Source organism: Phytophthora infestans, genomic scaffold (genome assembly GCF_000142945.1).
Source record: "Phytophthora infestans T30-4 supercont1.64 genomic scaffold, whole genome shotgun sequence".
NCBI classification, from domain to species: Eukaryota; Oomycota; class Peronosporomycetes; order Peronosporales; family Peronosporaceae; genus Phytophthora; species Phytophthora infestans.
The window spans coordinates 574,309-594,483 of NW_003303695.1; the positions used below are offsets into that span (position 1 = coordinate 574,309).

A 20,175-nucleotide genomic window follows, 5' to 3' on the forward strand; every position below is an offset into this window, starting at 1 on the left:
GGCATAAAGAAGCCATGGGTGGCTAATATTGCAAGTGCAATGAATGGCAAGCAGGGACTTATGGCAATGTGTGGTCCCCTGAAGTCGCAACACAGCAGACCGACAATGTAGCTCATTTCACAGCCACTTTCGCAACCGAAGACGCACTACCTACCCCATACAGCAGCTAAACATGGCTCCTCGCAACCCTTATCGCATTCAGCACGAGCATCAGCAGTCGATGCTGGCCATGCTCGACGACCGGGAGCTTGATCGTCGCACCGAATTATCGGAATACTCCCGACAACTGCCCCATGATGACGACCATGACGACCAAGACTCTTCGTGTCCCATCCTCGACTCTTGGTACAATGAGGGTGGGGCGGAGGCTGTTCGTCGTCTAACAAACTACCCTCCTCGGGAATTGAACCGCTTGTGGACCAGCGTGCGGCCGCATGTAGCCCACTACTGAAATGTAGGGCGTGGTCGACGTTGTGCATTTACTGGGAATGACGTGCTCTTTATGACATTGTCCGTCCTAAAGCACGGTGGTGCGTGGGATATGAATGCAGACGTCTTTCGCATCAAGACGCTTACCTTCGTAAAGACAATTACTGGTTTTCTGCGTGTAATTGCGCCTTGACTGTACGACAACTGGGTGCGAGCCAAGGCGGACGAGTGCACTATGAGAAGTCTGGTTACGTCGGGCCGAATATTTCAGCATTTTTCATGTGCTCTTTACGCAACCTACGTGATTTTTCAACAGTCGAATCATCCTACCGGAAACATGGCGGAGGTGATGCCGTACTACAGTGGCAAGCATAAACTTTACGGGCTAAAAGTTGAAGTTTCAATTAACCCGCGAGGGTTTGCAATCAATCGCAGCGACCACGCACGCGGAAACACTCTAGATATCACAATGTTTAGGAACAATGTCGACTTTCATGACTCGATTCGGCTGAAATCCGAATCTGACCAGAACCCTGGTTGATAATGGGCCGCTGACGACAAATTTTCCGGACGAGTGGGGGCTTTTGGCAGACAAGGGCTACCAAGGTCTCGCCGAAATGAAGCGCTGCATCCACCCAAAGAAGATGAAAAACCTTTCGCGAGATGACCAACAGCTCAACGACGAAGTCGGTAGTGATCGTGTTCTTGTAGAGAACCTTTTTAGGCGTTTGTGTACACTATGGCGCGTCTGCTTCGACAAGTACCGCCGGGGGGGGGTCTGCACGACGACATATTTCAGGTATGCGTCAGCCTCACGAACTTTCATTTTGAAGGCAATCCTCTGCGCGAAGACAATTTCGAAGAGTATGCCCAGCAAGAGCACCGTTTACTTGCCATTGGGAAGAAAAACAAAACGTCGACTCTTTCAAGAGAAATATCGCCGCCGCAAACAAATGCGCCATCGAATGGCTCCTGATGATCTGCCTCGCCACCACGATTCCGACGAGAACTTAGATGCCACGTCGCTGTTAGTAATCGCGTATGTAGTCACAACACAGCGACACAGTCTATAACCTTGTCAATCGAGAAGTCACCCCGAAGCTGATCATTTTGTTGGTCTCTTTCTTTGTTTTCCTATTTTTGTGTTTCCATCATAAAATTTGAGATGAACTGATGGACGGACTACAGCGCTATTTTGTAGTAACTGGTTTCGCGACCTATTTATGCATTAAAATAATGTACATTAATTATGCACTTATGCATTAATCGGGAGCCCTGCTGATGCTGGCTGCACTCGCGTATACAGTGCATTCGTGCACTTGTGCTGGCGTGGTAACGCAAACGAATTCGCTGGGCGGTACCAACATCGCAGTGAAGATAGTAGATGAAAGACGTTCAACGGATCGTAGCTAATAATAACAAGCCGAATCCAATGATTTACCATTGTGGGTTCACTTTGTGCACAGCCAGTAGTGGCCAGAGTATCCAGCGACAAAATGAAGGTGATTATTAATACCGCGAAAGTGCAGTCTGTTATGGTTACATGTATGCAGAATCACTGCTCCGTTTGTCCCACCGCCGATACAAAATCAGTTTCAACCTTGTTGGGGTCGGTACTTGTCACTCCTCATTCAACTCGCTCACCAAGACTACTACTACCTATTTTTTCGGCCTCGAAGACGTGCGATGTCGTCGCCAGTGTTCGGTGCGAGTCCGTACCTCCATCAAACTGCTGAGTCGCCTCCACATGCAACGCAGCCGTCGGCACCTCCGGCTGAAAGTGCAGCCCCACCCGTCAAGCGCGAATGCAACGACTTTTTCTTTTTAATCCCCTTCGTGGCCGTCGTGGTCCTCACTATCGTGTTTGCGGCCAAGTACGGCGACGACTTTATCAATGCCACGAACGTCGAGGGCCTCTCCGAAGCGTCGGGCGTCAAACTCATGCTCAGTATCGTTGGTCTTTCAGCTCTCGCGGCTGCCGGTATGTCCGTCGTTTGGATCGCTGCCATGGTTCTACTGGCCGAGTTTCTCATTTGGGTGGCTCTCATCACAATAATTGTACTCAACATTATGGCCGCCATTCTGCTAACCAAGAAGGCGTACGACAGTGGTTCGGACTGGTACTGGTGGCCGGCCGTCGTCTTCGGCCTCTTTGCGCTGCTGACGATTCTGTACGTCTGCTGTATCCGCAAGCGCATCAAATTCGCTGCGGCGCACCTGAAGGTGGCAGGAAATGCCATCTTCCGACTTCCTATGACACTTGTAGTGGCGCTCATCATGGTCGGCGTACAGATCGGCTGGGGCATCCTGTGGGTGCTCGGCAGTCTCGGCATCATGTTCCATCAGGACTACATCAAGCTCGAGAACACCACTTGCACATCAGAGAGCTGCGAGCTCAAGTACAAAACGGGGGCGATCGTGGGCGTGCTGTGCGGTATGCTGCTCATCTACTTCTGGGCCACCTTCGTGTTGCGCAATATCATCGGCGTCACGACGGCCGGGACTGTCGCCGCGTGGAAAAGTGCGGCCAACACGCCTTTTATCACGATGGGGGCGTGGCTGCGAGCTGTGACACTCAACCTGGGTAGTATCTGCTTGGGGTCCCTCATTGTTGCCGTTCTGGAGACGATCGTGTGCATTCTGCGCCTTCTAGCGTGGCTAGCTGGTCGTAGTGGCAACTGTTGCCTCGCGTGTCTGCTCTCGTGTTTGTCTTGCATCATTTCGTGTATCGAGAGCTGCATCGAGTTCTTTAACCGCTTTGCCTACTCTTACGTGGGTTGCTACGGCTACAGCTTCGTGACGGCCAGTCGCCACGTCTTCAAGTTGTTCGCCGCAAAGGGCTGGAGTGCCATCGTGAACGATGACCTGACCGGCAACGTATTCTGGCTAGGTAACATTATCATCGGTGCAGTGACCGCTTACATCGGTGTGCAGATGGTCGACGGCACCGACTCAGCTCGCCTGGCCATGTTCTCTCACCCGCACGTGTTCGTGGCCTTCTTTGGCTTCTTCGTCGGCTACGGTATCAACAACCTCTTCATGTCGGTCGTCGCCAGCGCGGTGACCACCATCTTCGTTCTTTGGGCCGAAGATCCGCATGGGTGGCAACTCACTCGTCCAAAACACTACGAGACGCTACACAAGGCGTGGCTCAAAATCTACCCAGACGAGTACAACAACGGCTACGGCAAGCAAGTGGACGGCAATACCGATGGTCGTGTTTAGATTCTTACATGGTTACAACTATTATACAACGTCTTTTAGTTAAACTACGTATTTACATGTACAAGTAGTAATGCCATCTCGAGCTTTAAATTAAATTTCGATTACCAATAAAAGTTTTATCGGTATCAAAAACTTACTATCCCTTTTTTGTGTCGAAAGGTGCAGCAATGTTACAGTAACATATTGTAGAATCTACTGATGACCAAATATTTTTGGCGGGAGCTGCCGCCTCAGTTCATTTTTATCGCGCGTGCCTCATCATGAGCGACGCCGCGCAAAACCGCTTTATGATCATGGGCTACAACGTCGAGTTCCCTCAAGGCAAGCGGCCGTTCCCTGCACAGTTCGCAGTCATGAATAAGGTACTGACGGCACTTAAGACGGAGCAACACGCACTGCTGGAATCTCCTACAGGGTCGGGTAAGACTCTGGCGCTGTTGTGCTCGTCTCTGACGTTCCAGAAGCAGTTTGTCAAGGACAAAGTCGAGGCACATAGAAAACAGCAGGAAGACCCGAAATTCAAAGAGCTGGAGGCCAAGAAACATGCTCAGGAGGCCCAGTTGAGAGCCATGGAGACTCAGATGCAGCTTATGGAAGCTCAGCAGCAAATAGAGCAGGCTCGAAAGGCGAGACGAGTGACAGAGGAAGAGGCAGATGACGCTACCCAAACTACTTTTCAGCCTACCCAAGAGACACAAGCCACACAAGTGGCCGGACAGCAGCTAGAACAGGACGATGACGACGTGGCGCCCACGCAACCCAGTGCGAATACCAGCGCCTGGATGACCACCAGGAAGCGCGAACTAGAGACCGACTCTACCGCCGTCAAGAAGAAGCGAGTGCTGCCCAAATCCTTCGCCTTCGCCGCTAAAGACGCGGACGTCAAGGTCAAGGCGGAACAGCTCGACGTCGCCCCCGACCAACCCAAAAAGAAGCGCGTGGTGCCTCCTCAAATCTTCTTCTGCTCTCGCACGCACTCGCAACTGGCACAAGTGGTGGACGAGCTCAAGAACTGCCCCGTGTCGTATCTCGACTCGCCCGAAGACTCCAACACGTACACGAAGCAACTGCAGACGTGTGTGCTGGGCTCGAAGCGCAACATGTGCGTTAACCGCAAAGTGAATCGAGATCCTTCACAGGTGGACGAGAAGTGTCGATTGGCACTGGAAGGCTCGTCCTGCTCGTTCTTTAGAAAGCGCAAGAAAACGAACGACCTAAAAAGAAGTGTGCCACCTGTTTGGGACATCGAAGACCTCGTCAAGCTGGCTCAGAAACACCGCGAGTGTGCGTATTTCCACGCACGTGAAGCCTTGGACCACGCCAACATCGTCTTCGCTCCATACAATTATCTATTGGACCCGACGATCCGTGGGGCTGTGGGGATCACGCTCAAAGACGCCATCATCGTACTGGATGAGGCTCACAACGTGGAAGATACGTGTCGATCGAGTGCCAGTGTGGAGGTGACTACTGACGCTCTGGCAGCGTCGATCAAGGCTTTCACGATCGTCATCAAGCATGGCAACCGACCAAAGACGTACAACGCGCTGCTGAAGTTGCTGAATGGGATCAACCGCTGGCTGCAGAGTGTGGACTCGAATGCCAACGCTATTCTTCAGCCGTCCGGGTATGAAGAGAAGAGTAAAGTCTGGGACGGCGCAGATGCTCTAGCCATGCTGGCCGAGTATTCTGGACTGACCAAAGACAACCTTGAAGAGATGAAAGAGAACGTTCAAGAAGTGCGAGAGTACGAAAACGGGCTGGGGAACAGCGCAGAGTCCAGCCAACAGCCTCCAACTCAAGCAGCACAAGATGCAGCTGCAAATCCGACGGGTGCCTCAGTTCTGCTAGGTGCGTTGGCTTTGGCTACGGTGGAGAGCATCATGAACGTGGTCGACTACATGTTTCGCGACAGGCTCAAGTTCATTGAGGACTTTAAACTGGTGGTGATCAAATCCAAGTCGACGTGGAAGGAGAACGCGAGCTTCCGATCTCCCACAAAGAGGAACGGGGGCGACGAATGGGAGCTGAAAATGTGCATCTGGTGTCTGAATGCCGCTGTGGCCTTCTCGGATATTGCGAGTCAGGCCCGCAGCGTCATTCTGACGTCGGGTACGCTGAGTCCCATGGAATCTTTTGCCGGTGAGTTGGGCGTGGACTTCCCCATTCGCCTTGAGGCCAATCACGTCGTGAACATGCGCAAACAAGTGTTTATTGGCGCGGTCATGCATGGCCCAGGCAACGTCGACTTGCAGTCCACTTACAACAACCAGCAGGATCCTAGGTATCAAGACTCGATGGGCCAGCTGCTACTGCAATACTCGCAAGCGATCCCAGGTGGAATTCTCATGTTCTTCCCGTCGTATTCGCTGCTGAATAAACTCACGACACGCTGGAAAAAGACCAAACTATGGGGCGAGATCGAGCAGTTCAAGGCAATCTACTCCGAACCCCGAAATGCTGGCAAAGACTTTGACAGGCTACTGGAAGATTACAAAGAAACCATCACATGCTCCAAGGATGGCGACGACGGCAACAAGACTGGTGCCGTCTTTTTGGCGGTTTATCGCGGCAAAGTGAGCGAGGGCATTGATTTCTCCAATGACAACGCTCGAGCTGTGCTTTGTGTGGGAATTCCCTTCCCTAGTGTCAAGGAGCTGCAGGTTTCTCTGAAGCGCAAGTATCAAGACGAGAAGAGCCGCATGAACATGAAGCTTGTGAATGGCCACATCTGGTACAACCTGCAGGCGTTCCGCGCTCTCAACCAAGCTCTTGGGCGTTGTATTCGTCATCGTCAAGATTACGGCGCCATTATGCTGCTGGATTCAAGACATCGCTTCAATAAGCACACCAAGTCTCTTTCCAAGTGGATGCGACCATACATTCAGGAGTTCGAGCACTCGCAGATGTGCGTTCCGATGTTCAGCGATTTTTTTCAGCGGAACAAGATGGAGTTGCCTCAAGTGGTGTCAGTGCCTTCAGTAGACACGGCTGGATCGGCTGCATCGGAGTGGAAGTCGAAGCGAGCGCCTCTTGTTCTCGAATACGAGGCAGGCAAGAACGGCAACAAGGGGAAGAAGGTCACCATCGCCCAGGAGAAACGCATGGCTGCACCGTCATTGTCGTCTACGCTGACCACAGTGAAGGACTTTATGGCCAAACAGAACCAGGAATCGGATCCACAAGAAAGCGTATTCTCAATTTTCCGCCCGCAACCTTCAAAGTAACAACAGGCATAGAACAAAGTAAGTAACAGCAGGCATAGAAAAAAAAAGATTTTGTGAATCCAGTAAAAAGAAAAGAACCGATTCCTCGCCAGCCTGAAATTTTGATTTGCCTGCCGAGGCACGTTTGACCTGTTTCGAATTCTCTATTCATGGCCAACTTCTGCGTTTGTTCATCTGTAAAAAATCTGGTACTTAAACTGCACTTGTGCTGCCGTATGGCTAGCAGACGTTGAGCTGTGTAAGCTTTTCAAAGCTATCATTCTCTATTTTTTTAATTGGTGCTGCTATTCTGTTTTGCTTACAAATATACCATCCAAAGAAATCGAATGCACGAAGCCAACAGTACGCGAAGGATATATGCCAGCAAATATTATCGTCACACTCGAGGCAAAAAATCTTCTTCAGTTGAGCAGAATAAAGTCACACACCAAGGTGTAAGTATTCGCAGATTCGCTGGCTGTTATTTTAATATCCTCCATCTTTGTGGGATGCAGCTGTACACGTACGCGCAAACCATAGGCCACGAGCCAACACCGTTGTGGGGAGATGTTCTGGCCCGAATCCCAATATTCTCAATGTATGGAGTGGAGAGAGCTTTCGTTTCTGGAATAACTGAGGCTTTGGTCATCCAGAAGTATATTCCAGTGGAATAAAGTACTACTGATTTTATCCAGATACTCGTTATTCCAAGCCTTGCGTTATTCCAGAAACTAAGGCTCTATTAATATTACTAAGGAAATACTACAGTAGTAATATAATCTGTAGAATGCGAGTAGAGAATTTGCTGTAAGCGAGCAAAGTTAGCTAGCCTGGAGTATTTGAGAGAAAAAAAGAAAAATAATGCTTCTTCGAGTACAAGATAATATTAATTACCTCGTCGATGGAAAAGATGGTTTCACCAGCCATATATGCTGCTGATTTGCCCAATTTCCTTCCAATGCATAACTTGCTGCTGGAGAACGCCCCCCCCCCATCCAGATAAACCTTCAGCTCACGTCGGATAATATCAAAAGTTACAGCTACATGACACCAAAGCGCTGGCAAGAACGCTACTATAGGGATGACATGCCGTTGCTGGCATAGTGATTAGAGACAACCAGTATTATTTCTCTTTTATATGCAGTTTTTATTTTAATAAGGAGTCGCTGCGACCTTTCATGGTGCTGACGAATAGTGTTGAAGAGCGAAGCACGAGCGGCGACGACTCCAACGCGAGCTACGGTGAGGAGCAATTTGAGTCAGAGAGCGAGCACGAACTGGTGGGCGGCGCAGTTTTCGCGTCTTATAAGCTAGATTCCAGCAGCGGTGAAAGTTACGCGTCGGATGCGTTTGGAGGCGATGAAGACGATTCAGGAACTTTTGCCACTGCAGTAATTGAAGGCGAAGACAACGAATACGAGGACGAGTCCTTTGAGGACGAACGAGAAGAAACGACAGAATTTGACAAACAGACTGAAAAGCTCAAAATTGATCTCCACGAAAGTGACGGAAACCAGCGACCAGTTGGCAAAAATGATAAATTGGACGAGGTTGATGAAGTGGTACCGTCGACACCTGCAGTGGATAAAAATGTCGACCCACAAGTCGGAGTTTGGTGCTCAAAGAAGATTCTAGAGCTGCGAGCTGCGTCTTCCCAGCCAGCGACTAGTCGATCTCGTCTTTGTAAGTCTGAAAGGTTCGTGGAAAAGATCGCTCCGGTTGTAGTGGAGAATTTGATTCATCGAGCGAGTTCTTGTCGTGTCCGTGAGAAACATGGTAATTCTCGGCTGCAGTTTCGGCAGCAGCTCAAAGTGCCGACATCTGTAATGCAACATGCTCAGACACAATTGTGGATGGCAAAGTCATCGAGCACCGAGTTCATCAAGAAATTGAAGCCTGAAATTCTTCCGACTTCATCACGATCGGTTGCTGCAACATTCTGCTCTGTGAAGTGCAACGATCTGCTTGGACAGTTAGCCACGATGCAATTATCTGAAATTGCGAAGAAGTGGGTGGCACCGGACTCGGGAGGTCTTAGCCTGGGAATGCTTGACTTTGTTCACAGCATGGCAGCAAAGCAACGGGAAGTTAGCACTTTAAATGATGCGACGCATGAACCTGAAGGAAGTATGTTGCATAGAGTGATGCTGGCTGCGCGGCTACAACTGGAAGACTCCATCGTGCTACGAAACGAAGCTGACGCGTTACTTGGACGTTTGCCATCCGAGTTATCAGAAGGCGTTTCGAAGTAATATATGTCAATGTTTTATAACTGGAACTAGTATATTTGAGTCTCATCTGTTAATCCGTCCCTTGACCAACGTATTGCTGGAGGTGGAGACGTATTCTCCAGCTGTCATAAGAACTCGTGTGTGCTTGAAATACGCACGCAAATCGAAGATGGGGCATGTTTATTTTTGCAACGTTGGCAGATGACTCACTTCCCATTCCTCCATCGTCCTGGGCCAAGTCATGGACAAACAGGTCCGGCTCGACGACTTGAGTACGCCACCAGGCACACCGTCGGAGCGCAGTCAGTTCTACCATGACAACGCGTTCTTATACAAGTACAACGAGTCGCACACTCCTTCGCTCAGGAGCGACATGTGTCCCGGTGGAGACCCATTGATGCAGGATGACCTCAAGGCTGACATCAATAACCCGTCCACCATGTTCATCTCGCTCTACAACCAGCGATCGAGTACCCCCATCAAGTATGTCGTAGTAGCAGCAGGCGTCGGCATTGGTCTTGGTGTTTTATTCGCGCACCTCAAGATCGACGGAGCCTATGCCAAGTGGATTTCATTGCCAGGTGATCTCTTCATTGCTGCTCTCAGATGTCTCATCGTCCCCATGGTGTTTTGCAGTATTGTTGGTTGTATCGGCCAGCTTGTGGAGGCGGGCAAGGCTGCGTCCATCGGTGGGCGTATCATGAGTTACTTTGCGCTGTGCTCCGTGATATCGTCGGGTACTGGGGTTGTTTTCGGCGTGCTGTTCTCGTCCTTCTTCCTCCAGCAAATGAAAGGCGACGAGTCGGATGTCGTAGCTGAGCTCCGTATGCACTGCTGGAACGGAGATGTGATATCCATGGCCAAAGGTGGAGGAATCGCCTGTGTCAAGGACACCAACACGACGGAGCTGACAAGCATTCTTGCGCTTAACGACACGAGCTCCAAATTCGCCACGGCAACCGAAACGTACAGAGACATTAACGTCTCGCAGCAACTCTTTGCTATCCTCAACGAAATCATCCCGTCGAACATGATGAAGGCCTTCTCCAGCTCGTCCACTATGGGTGTAATCACCTTGGCCATTTTCTTTGGCATCGCTGCCGTCATGAGCCATGAACGCACTCGTCGACAGCTTGCTGCAGGTGGCGGCCCAGCCGGAACAACCAAGACAGACATCGACATTAACCACCTGCTGCTACTCATTAACCACGGCGGATTAGTGTGCCAACTCATGATCAACTCGGTAGTGTCTCTGATTCCGTTCGCTATCGTGTCCATGATTGCCGGTTCGATGGCCCAGTACACGTCGTCGATGGATCTCGTTGAGAGCGTCGGCTTCCTCATTATAGCGTTGGCACTGGCACTGATTACTCTCACGTATGGCATCATGGGGATGGCGCTCTTCGTGACGACGAGAGTAAACGTTTTCTCGTACTTGCGCCACATTATTCCTGCTCAAGTTTTCATCTTTGGCTGCTCTTCTTCGATTGCTACATTACCGATGACCATGCGCTGCGTGGACTCGACCCGTGAGGTTTCGTACGCCTTGTCTCGGTTCCTGTTGCCTCTAGGTGCTACGAGTAACCTGAATGGAAGCGCTTGCTACATGACCCTGGCCTGTGTCTTCATGGCCAAGGTTGGCGGCTACGGAGATCTGCTGACGCCTTTGCGCTACGCTTTGCTGGTGCTCGTGGGTGCAATCGCATCGTTCGGTGTAGCCCCCGTGCCTCACTCCGGCCTGGTCATGGCCATCACGGTCTGGCACACGGTCTTCAACATGGATGTCCCGCCCGTGTTTTCGCTGCTTGTGGGCGCTGACTGGCTGCTGAACCGCATGCGAGCCATCGTGAACATCACGAATGACACGATTTTGGTGAGGATTATTGCCGACCAGTGCGATGAGACCACGATCACGGAGCTTGAGCTCGAAGCGCAGCCAACTCACCTTTCCTAATCTAATCAACGTATTTTATTTGCCAAATTCCCGCTCGACAATATCTTCTCAGCTCGAACGTACTTCGAAGTGTTTTGTAAGCTGGACGACACACTGCCAACATGATGTTTGGTCGGTCCCAAGAAAAGCACAATGAGGGCTCACTGCTTAAAGTCCGTGAACTTCCACGCATCAATATGCTATGGCGAGGTCCGCACGCTTTCCTACATTGGATCAGAGGCCACGAAACTGCGTATTGTACTTCCGCAGAGGAAACTCTGCTGCAGCGCGGCTACTTGGCGCACCGAAGGAAGGCTCAAACGATAGTGCTGGCATCGAAAACCGAGCAACTTGCCGGTGTTCGTATCTTGCGCAATTGAATTTTTCACATCGCAACTAGAATTCGATCATCTGTACGGTAAACAAACGAACAGCTTCGTAATTGCAGCTCGATCGCGCCCTCGCCCAACATTCCCGGTGGTGCGGCCACTGATGAATCCCAACGCTCCAGAAGGACGCTGGTCCCAAACTCAAATATCGCCCATCAAATTGGAAAAAAAAAAAAGCCTCGTGTGATGCACACTGTTGCAAGAAAAACTGATTCGAAAGGGGCAGTACCGGTATCTATTCTTTCAGACAGGCAAAACGGCAGAGAAAATCTTCGGCGGAGAAGCAACAGGTGCCAACCGAAAAGCCAACGGCGAAACCCAAGTGCCGAAGTGGCCGAGACGTCCAAAGCCATCGCGCCGTCTAGGCTGAGTGTGTTAAAGCGACAGGATCGAGACAATTCCTCATGGTGAGCTTCGCGCCTTCAAGCGCAGACCGTCCACATTCTCCCATGGTGTTAACGAAGGCCGAGCGCCGCGAGCGCTACATGCAGAAGACCCGCGCCGAGGCTGGTTATCTCTTCAAGTACCTCATCTTGACGCAAGTCATCGTGTATCTCGAGGCTGGCTCCATCCCGTGTCTTCTGGACCAACTCAGTGTGTCACTCAGTCTGGACGCGACTCAACAAGGAGCTCTGGGAGGAGTCGTGTACCTGGCATTAAGCGCCGCCTCGCCACTCTGTGCCTTCTTCCTGCATCGCTTCAACCCTCGCATGGTACTGGGACTCAGTCTGCTGTGTAACAATGTGGCTGTGCTCATGCTGGCACTCACACCCACGGGGTTCGCCCTCAGTGCCAACATGTTGATCCTGGCTCGAGCTGCTGTGGGTTTCACACAGGCCTTCCCCTGTATTTACACGCCATTGTGGGTGGACGAATACGCGCCCCGAGAGAAAGTGGCAGGCTGGATGAGCTACCTCCAGGGAAGTGTCCCAATGGGCGTCATGCTCGGCTACTTCGCTGGAACTGTGAGCAACTGGCTCGTGCCCGAGAGTTTTTCTCTCATTCAGACGTGGCGCTGGCCATTTCTGCTCCAGTTTTTGGCCTTGTTGCCAATTAATGTAGCCATCTTCTTTGTGCCAAAGAAACATTTGACGATTCGCAGTGACAACGACAAAGACGCTGTTGGAAGTGGAGGCACAGAGAGTGCGAGTGCCAGTTCATCCGATGGCTGCATGGACGAAACGCAGTCTATCGACGTGGCGGACGAGACGGCGTCAAGGGTCAGTAACCAGGAGGAACGCAATGAGGACGAAGAAGAGCAGGAAGGAGACGACAAAGAACCGAAACACAATGAGTTGGAGCCACTGCACAGCAGTCGGGGAGGATTCTTGAGCGCTCGAGGGAGAGCCGGCTTCGGTCTGCACAGCTTCCTGGACGACACAGTAGCTGGGACGCCCCTGAGCACAAGATCCACCACGTATCACGACGAAGAAGACGCGTTGCTTGCCAGTGCCAGTATGTACGGGGTCAGCAGTCAACGCAGTTTTCGTCAGCTGCATCAGAACCAGCAGCAATATCATTTGGGCCATTGTGAAGACGACAATGGAGGGGCTTCACTTCGTCGTAGTATGATTCGACCTCCGAGTATGCGTGGAGCTCCACTATTGGATGCAGTAGCGAATGAACTGGAGAAAGGTGACAGTGCTGTCACTGCGCCTGGACCGATTAAGACGTCACCAATTAATTCCAAGGCAGGGAACGAGCGGGTATCGCCAGTGGCCAAGAGCTTATCCTCAACGTACGGAGCGCTAGACACGGCGATTACCCCCTTGAGATCTCCGCGAATGTCTCCACGGATGAGTATGCTGGAAGCCTCGATACTCGAAGAAGAGTTCATGGAGGTGTACGAACAAGGCGCATTCTCCGAGGGCGTCTACAAACTGCTGCATATCCCAGTCTTTTGTTTGATCGTGTTTGGCCTCACGACTGTCTATTTCGTCGTCACTGGCGTGCAGTATTGGAGCACCATCTTCATGATCAAGTCGCTGCATGCCTCCAAGTACCTGGTCAACGCGCTCTTCGTTGTTGTCTCCGGTACTGGCCCCATCCTGGGCGTGTTCTTTGGTGGCTGGCTCATCGATCGGTATGGAGGATACATCGGCGTGGAACAGCGTGCAAAAGCGTTAGGCATCTGCATGATCCTGGGACTTACAGCGTTCGCTATCTCGGCAGTGACGACGTTCTTCAACGACATTTACATCACTGCTGGTTTCCTGTGGCTCTTGCTCTTCTTCGGTGGCGCTATCCTGCCAGCTTGCACCGGCATCTTCATCTCGGTCGTGCCTGCTGAGCATCGGGCGCTCGCCTCGTCGTTCTCTGTGATGGTCTTCAACCTGTTCGGCTACGCGCTGTCCCCCTACCTTACAGGACTCATCATGGAGTGGGTCATCTCGCAGCAAGGACAGCCAAACACTTACTTCCAGTACTGTGACGAGGCCTGCGCCTACCGCATTGGCTTCCGCTTCTGTCTGTGCTGGTCCGTGTGGTCTGTTCTCTGTCTCGGCTCTGCGTGGCACATCGCGTCTCGCCAGGCGGGAGAAGCTCGTCAGATTCAGCAGTTTTACGCAGCGCAACGTCCGCAGGTAGCAGAATGCTGAGGGCTCCAACTCGAAGATGAAAATGGCAGGTTTTAAGATAGGAATGCACATAACAATTAATCGGCCACTTATGTAATGTTTGCAAGACGCAAGACGGAGACAACTTTTCTTACAGGCCAGTGCCGACCCGGTCCACAGTCAGCGAATGGAACTTCTCGAGGGCGTCACACCAACCTCGGATGGACGTTTGGAACTTCTCTTCGGGTTTTCTATCCAGAAGCACAAGTGTATGGCGAACCTGGTCGATGCGTGCCTCGATCTTCTTGTCCAGCACTAGAGCCGAGAGTAACGACTCCACTTCAGACAGAGGAATACCGTTCAGCTCCCGAGCGATGTACTGGGTGTCCATCCTCCGGTAAGGCTTGATAATCTTGAGCAGAACTTTGCTGCGGATGGTCCGAAGTAGGCTGTCGATGTAATGCTTAATGAAGGGATCGTCCATGATGGCCTCCTGGTTGCGGTTCAGCACCTGCTCGAACGTCTTGATCTCGTCGTGTAGGAACGCGTCGGTCAATTTGGTCATGGCCACGATCTCTTTGTCGTTCTCGTATGGTTTGGCCTCCTGCGAGTCGAACACGTTCACCTGAGACTCGCTCAGCATGTTGGCCAGTACCAAGTATTTCAGACACTGAAGCCGTCGGGGTTCACCAGCTTCGTCGTAGCTCTTGAAGCCCGAGAAAAAGTCACTTCGAGCCTTGTCCCACTCGCGCTGCATCATGTACATTTTGCCACCGCATTCGTGGATGACGCCGATGATTTTCTGTCATATACAGTGCACAATGTTATTGAGCTGTCAAACAAGTATTCACTTGGGTTCTGTTCGTATGCGTACAGGGTGTGCAACTCCCGACTTGGTGCGTAGTGCCTTATCGTAGATCGACACCAGCTTCTTGTTGTCTTTCTGCGCCGTGTACATCTGGATCTGTAGCGCATACACTTCCAGCAACTGCAGAATCAGCATTCAAAATCAGCACAGCACCACCCAAGTAATAGCCCCCTCCTTAAGAAAAAAACAACACTTCTCTAACCTGAGAGTTTTTCCTAACACCGTCATCTGCATCTTCATCGCTACACGACGCCAGCAGCTCCTTAATAATCTACGCAAAGGAAATAGGTCACCGCATGAGAAAAAAGGAGCATCTACTTGCGCATCATTTCCCTGTTCATCTCACCTTGCTCAGCCGAGAAAAATCCTTAATCTCGTACAGCAGGTTGCCCAGCTTTACGCTCGTCTTAAACCACAGTCTCTGCAGTATTTAAAACCAGATAGCAAGGACAACAAGGCCTTGTAATGAGTTGCCATCCACCGTCAGCGCCTCCATCTCTCTCAACAGCAGCTCCAAACCTCGTTCCTCGCCTCCTTGAGCGTCTCCAGCGTCGTCTCGTAGAATCTCTGCAGGATTTCCCAGTTCTGCGCATTGACAGTACCATCCCAGAATGTCAGCTTCTTCAGTAAACCTGAAGTACAAACCCTACAATCACAGCACCTTGCTGGTCGACACAAAGTCCAAAATGCTGTTGATGCCCTTCTCCCCAACATTACGCGTCACCGCCGTCTTCGTGTAGCCCAGCAGCTCCTCGTACCTCCGCATGGCTTCATCGTGACGCTGCAGCTCGAACAGCAGCTTGACGATCCTCTTGAGCGCCTTGAACCCCCAGTCAGTCTGCTCGTTCTGCAGTGTCAGCACCTGTGCCAACGCCCCCAACGCCTCTTCTCGTCGAGGTGGCTCTCCCTCCAGGAGCTGCTTGGCTGAGTAGTAGGCGTTCTCTATCTGCACTGCAGCCTCGGCGTCCTCCATGTCCTCGTCCTCATCGCTGTAGTCAAAATCATACTCTTCCTCGGCCGACATGGTGATCAGTACTTAAAATACTTGATACCGGTACTGTACTCTCAGGCTGATACACCTCCGACAGTGAATAGGATTGGTATTAAAGTGATGCAGGTTTCGAATATGGCTACATTAATGTTGAAGTGAGGCCCTGCCTGCGCAATGAACTCGGGGTGAAGACTGTGCCATCCTTGTGCCAGCACAGCGTAAAGCTCAGGGTGCGAGCGCTGAAACGGAGCAGGGTCCTGCAACGAGAAAATTGAATTTGTTAAATAGCACGTCTTCATGTTGCAGTGCGTTGTTTTGCACACCTCGGCAAAGCAGACGAAGATTGTGGCGACCGAGCTACTAACAGCTGCGAGAGGCGTGAACGCGACACTGAATCCGATCACGAAGCCTAGAATCGTCAGTAATGCTGGAGTCAAAATAGCAAATAACACCATCAGCATTTAGTGTAAATGAAAAGAAGCGTATGTCCGTCGCTCGTACTCGTGCTGGACTCGAACGCGAATGCATCGCTCAGCTCTGCGATTAGCGCCCCAAAGCCAGCGCAGACAAGCCCTGCTCAAAACGCACAACAGTTAACGAGAATAGCCCTGCGTAAATCGTAGAAAAACGCTTAGACCCCACCAACTCCAATCGCTGTGAGCCTGATCACGATGCGGACAAGGTCGTCGTTGATGAGACCTGTGAAGCCTCGCTGGTGAAAAAGCTGGGATACAGCACTACCTGCCTTCATGAAACTGTAGCCGTAGATCCCGACATAGACGTAAGCCCAACGATTGAAATATTTCATGATCGACCCAAGCCAAGCCAACAAGCACTCGGCAATGCAAGCAGCGGCGCCTCGTGACTTGCGACTGGTTTTTGCCAGCTACAAAACACGGTGCCAGTCAGCAACAATTGCGTTACAAAATCAGAATCCTTGTACTTCGTACCTCATGAAGTGTTTGCAGGATTGCAACGATGAGAGATCCGAAACATATTGATCCGAATGATGTTGTCATGGCTCGCTTCAGCGAGGAAGTCGTAGTATTTACCGACTCCGATTGGTACCAGAAAGCTGCAATGGTCCCAGCGATGGTAGTATGTACGACGTTCTTGAGCACATGAACACCCCAGTAGAACGACAGCAGCAAAAGTGCGAACGCCCAGCTATGATTCCCTCCATACCGTGTTTGCGTATTGCTTAATGTTTGTGAGGAGTGGCTGATTACTCCTAGCACTGCGAGACTCCACATCACAACCCAGAGAATCTGCAGCACGGCGAACACCAGAGCCACAACATACGTCGCCCTGTTGTTTGAGATGGCAGCCTCTGCTATTCGCAACTGGGCTACTGCTAGCGGAATACGGTGCTTCACTCTGCGTACATAACACCAATTCAGTATCGCGATGATCACTCCAACAGCTGCGAAAACAAAGGCACCAAGAGCAATGGCAATGCCGGCGAAAGCTATAGCGACTCCGAAGTTTAGCCAGAGCACAAAAATGATCATGCAGCGGGCGTATGACGGGATTATTTTCGTCATCATTACTGCTAGGACCATCGCCAGTGTTGTCATTCCCGATGATACACCCGCCAGAGCTTTCATGTCGTTGTGCGAGAGCGAATCGCGCAAACTGTTGTTTGTCCTTACTGCACTGACTCCCAACGAGGCCATGAGGACGAAGATGACGCCAATGTTCATTATGAAGAGTATGGCGAATGGCCAGTCCCGGTACTTCTTCTCCACTGCCTCTCTGCAGCGCGCACGGCTCAGTAATTCCAAAGAAATACCTTGCGATTGCTTCACGTACGGTTTCATGGGGTTCACAGCAACGATAACTTGGTCATTGAATTCCGTGTGCCTGGTAATGAATGGGATATTGTTAATAGTGAAAGAACAGTCACCTAAGCAAAAAACGGAGTCGGTAAGTACGGCTTGATCATCCTGTATCGAAAGCACTGCGAGGTATTAATCCTGTGCACCAGACACTAGTGCAATGGATGCTTGGATGCTTAAAAATGGTGCCAAATACAGGCTGGGGGGCTACCGGTATTGAAAAAAAGAAAAATCTTAATATAGGCTCAAGATTTCCCTATCCGACATTTGATACATCAAATTGGTCATACTTGAGCTGCCATCTTGCTCGATACTGCACAAATTAAGAACATGTATGAATGAATCTGGACGAAATGGTAGTCACGCTTACGGAGTCCATAATACTGCACGGACAGCTTCGTGGTAAGTTGGCCGACATACACTTGTGGATCCACCGACTTGGTGAGATCATCTCACTGAGATGCACGCCAAGAAATCATCGGCCGGTCACACTCAGCAGCTGACTGCAACTGTACTGGTACTGTATCGCAAATTAAACTGTACACCTCGAGCTTTCAGTGGCCCCGGATTCCGCCTAAGGACTGAACAAGACCTCTACGAACTTCAACGGCTCGCTGACCACCGCGGCAATTGGAAGGAACTCTCGACTACAATATGTGACTTTCTACCTATGACTGAAGACTCGACGTATGCAGACACCACTCTATGCCGCCGACGAGGTGTAATTTGGCTACGCGAACACGTAATACCTTACCGGTACCTTGAGCTGTGAACTTCGAACTTCGAAGTATTAATACCTACCTAGTGGTGCTGTATGTACTGTGTACATTGTACACATATCCTACAGTTTGGATAATAAGAATGACCTGCTTTGGTCAAACTGCAATGACCGCTGATCTCGTTGAAGCTGGCATCCATCACAACAGTTGACCGTGGATTAATATGTTCCGGCAAGATTTAAATACATGTACCTCAGAAGTAAGTCTTGAAGGCAGCGCCAATGATTGACGTCATTTTGCTTGACGTTGACCGTCACTGTGTCTGCTATTTTATGTTTCTGTGCAGACAGCAACGCGACTGGTGCAGCAGGAGAACCAGTCGATGCCAGCATTGCATGCGCCGTCGGTAATGCAATGCCCGTACAGTCCGGCTCATAAATATTACTACTCTGTTCCATCTCAAATCTAACGCAACGAGCGACCGCACAAAAAAAAATGATATCATTGGCTATTATTAGGCTAAGAATAGAGATTTGCTATTTTTTAATTTGTGATAAACTAGACTGGGGGTTCTGTGATTATGTCTACCGACAACAAGGGATTTGCTGAATGCCAAGTTGCGACAGTAAGTGAGTCGGTACGAAAGCTGTGTTCACCATCCTTGTCTGTGATCATTTTACACTTTCTGTCACAACTTTCATGTATCCACTCACGTGGTGTCATTTTCCCAAAAAATACAACTGTATTGTATTCTACTCCAGTCGGCTGATGCCTGCTCTCCCCCATCTGCGTGATGGCAGCTTGAAGAAGGTGCCTTTTCACCGTTAGTGCCATCCGAGTCTCGCGTTTCATTGGAGACTCAGCAGACATCCAGCCCGATCACTCCAAGAGCCGATCCCAAAGTTTTCTTGCCCCGCTTTCGTCAACAAGGCTGCAGCAACCGGACCAGTTCACAGCTTACATTCTTGATTTTGCCGTCTCTACCCGACTTCATCGGCTTGATTCACGGACCATGACCATGGCCGAATCCCCGCAGACGAGTACTGGAGAAGGACAACCAACGCACCCAGCGTCGCTGCCTATGCTGTTCGCTCGGATTAGGTCTAATGATCACCGGAGCCTTCATTGCAATTATCGCTCTGCTGTACGGCACGGTGCTGCCGGCGGTGATTGACAATGCGGTTAAGGACGGCGTCGCGACCTGTAGCACCTCGGACATCGAGGAGGACAGCTACCTCGACCCATACGCCGACTGCGACGACTGCACGCCGTACTACTACAGCCTGCACATGATGAACGCGACCAACGCCGAGGCCTACCTCGCCGGAGACGCCGACACGCTTGAGGTGCAGGAAATGGGCCCGTACACATACCGTCGTCGTGAGGTCAAGTTGGATGTTGAGCTTCTGGACGATGGAAATCGCGTGAGCTACAAGCAGTACACGTACCACACGTTTGAGCCGGATATGAGCTGCGACGGATGCTCTGATACCGACGAGGTCACCGCTTTGGACGCGGGGTACATGAGTGTTATCGCGGGTGCCGGCGGTGAAATGGCCTTCCTTGTGCGCTTGGCACTCGGTTCGTTCGCCAAGGGCAGCAACACCAGCGCAGCCCTCAGCATCGTGGCCGAGAACGGCCCGCAGATGATGCGCTGGGTCAACGGTCTCAACTCAATGGACCCGGAGGCCATGCGTACAGTAACCAACAACAGTGCCGTACTGACCTTCCTAGCCACAGGACCCGACGCCATCGCCGACATGGACCTAACCGGTTTTGCGTACAATGGTC

The 20,175-nt window shown here is 51.0% G+C and overlaps 7 protein-coding genes across 7 annotated transcripts; 5 read left to right on the forward strand and 2 right to left on the reverse strand.

Moving 5' to 3' along the window:
* Positions 1-2,115: 2,115 nt before the first annotated feature.
* On the forward strand, positions 2,116-3,654 carry PITG_17949 (PNS1-like protein; the record flags this gene model as incomplete). Its single annotated transcript, XM_002896225.1, has 1 exon — positions 2,116-3,654. One exon carries the CDS (start codon positions 2,116-2,118, stop codon positions 3,652-3,654), a length of 1,539 nt encoding a protein of 512 aa, XP_002896271.1.
* A 260-nt stretch (positions 3,655-3,914) lies between these two features.
* Positions 3,915-6,881, forward strand: PITG_17950 (uncharacterized protein; the record flags this gene model as incomplete). The annotated part of the gene is made up of 1 exon (XM_002896226.1): positions 3,915-6,881. One exon carries the CDS (start codon positions 3,915-3,917, stop codon positions 6,879-6,881), a length of 2,967 nt encoding a protein of 988 aa, XP_002896272.1.
* A 2,451-nt stretch (positions 6,882-9,332) lies between these two features.
* Positions 9,333-11,045, forward strand: PITG_17951 (dicarboxylate/Amino Acid:Cation (Na or H) Symporter (DAACS) family; the record flags this gene model as incomplete). Its single annotated transcript, XM_002896227.1, has 1 exon — positions 9,333-11,045. One exon carries the CDS (start codon positions 9,333-9,335, stop codon positions 11,043-11,045), a length of 1,713 nt encoding a protein of 570 aa, XP_002896273.1.
* Positions 11,046-11,862: 817 nt separating this feature from the next.
* Positions 11,863-14,010, forward strand: PITG_17952 (Major Facilitator Superfamily (MFS); the record flags this gene model as incomplete). Its single annotated transcript, XM_002896228.1, has 1 exon — positions 11,863-14,010. The coding sequence occupies one exon, from the start codon at positions 11,863-11,865 to the stop codon at positions 14,008-14,010; it is 2,148 nt and encodes a 715-aa protein (XP_002896274.1).
* A 109-nt stretch (positions 14,011-14,119) lies between these two features.
* On the reverse strand, positions 14,120-15,860 carry PITG_17953 (COP9 signalosome complex subunit 2; the record flags this gene model as incomplete). Its single annotated transcript, XM_002896229.1, has 6 exons — positions 14,120-14,770; positions 14,843-14,956; positions 15,039-15,107; positions 15,183-15,257; positions 15,356-15,421; positions 15,498-15,860. 6 exons carry the CDS (start codon positions 15,858-15,860, stop codon positions 14,120-14,122), a joined length of 1,338 nt encoding a protein of 445 aa, XP_002896275.1.
* A 598-nt stretch (positions 15,861-16,458) lies between these two features.
* On the reverse strand, positions 16,459-18,842 carry PITG_17954 (uncharacterized protein; the record flags this gene model as incomplete). The annotated part of the gene is made up of 4 exons (XM_002896230.1): positions 16,459-16,713; positions 16,880-17,690; positions 17,940-17,978; positions 18,637-18,842. The coding sequence occupies 4 exons, from the start codon at positions 18,840-18,842 to the stop codon at positions 16,459-16,461; spliced, it is 1,311 nt and encodes a 436-aa protein (XP_002896276.1).
* Positions 18,843-19,163: 321 nt separating this feature from the next.
* Positions 19,164-20,034, forward strand: PITG_17955 (uncharacterized protein; the record flags this gene model as incomplete). Its single annotated transcript, XM_002896231.1, has 2 exons — positions 19,164-19,969; positions 20,019-20,034. The coding sequence occupies 2 exons, from the start codon at positions 19,491-19,493 to the stop codon at positions 20,032-20,034; spliced, it is 495 nt and encodes a 164-aa protein (XP_002896277.1).
* Positions 20,035-20,175: the final 141 nt, after the last annotated feature.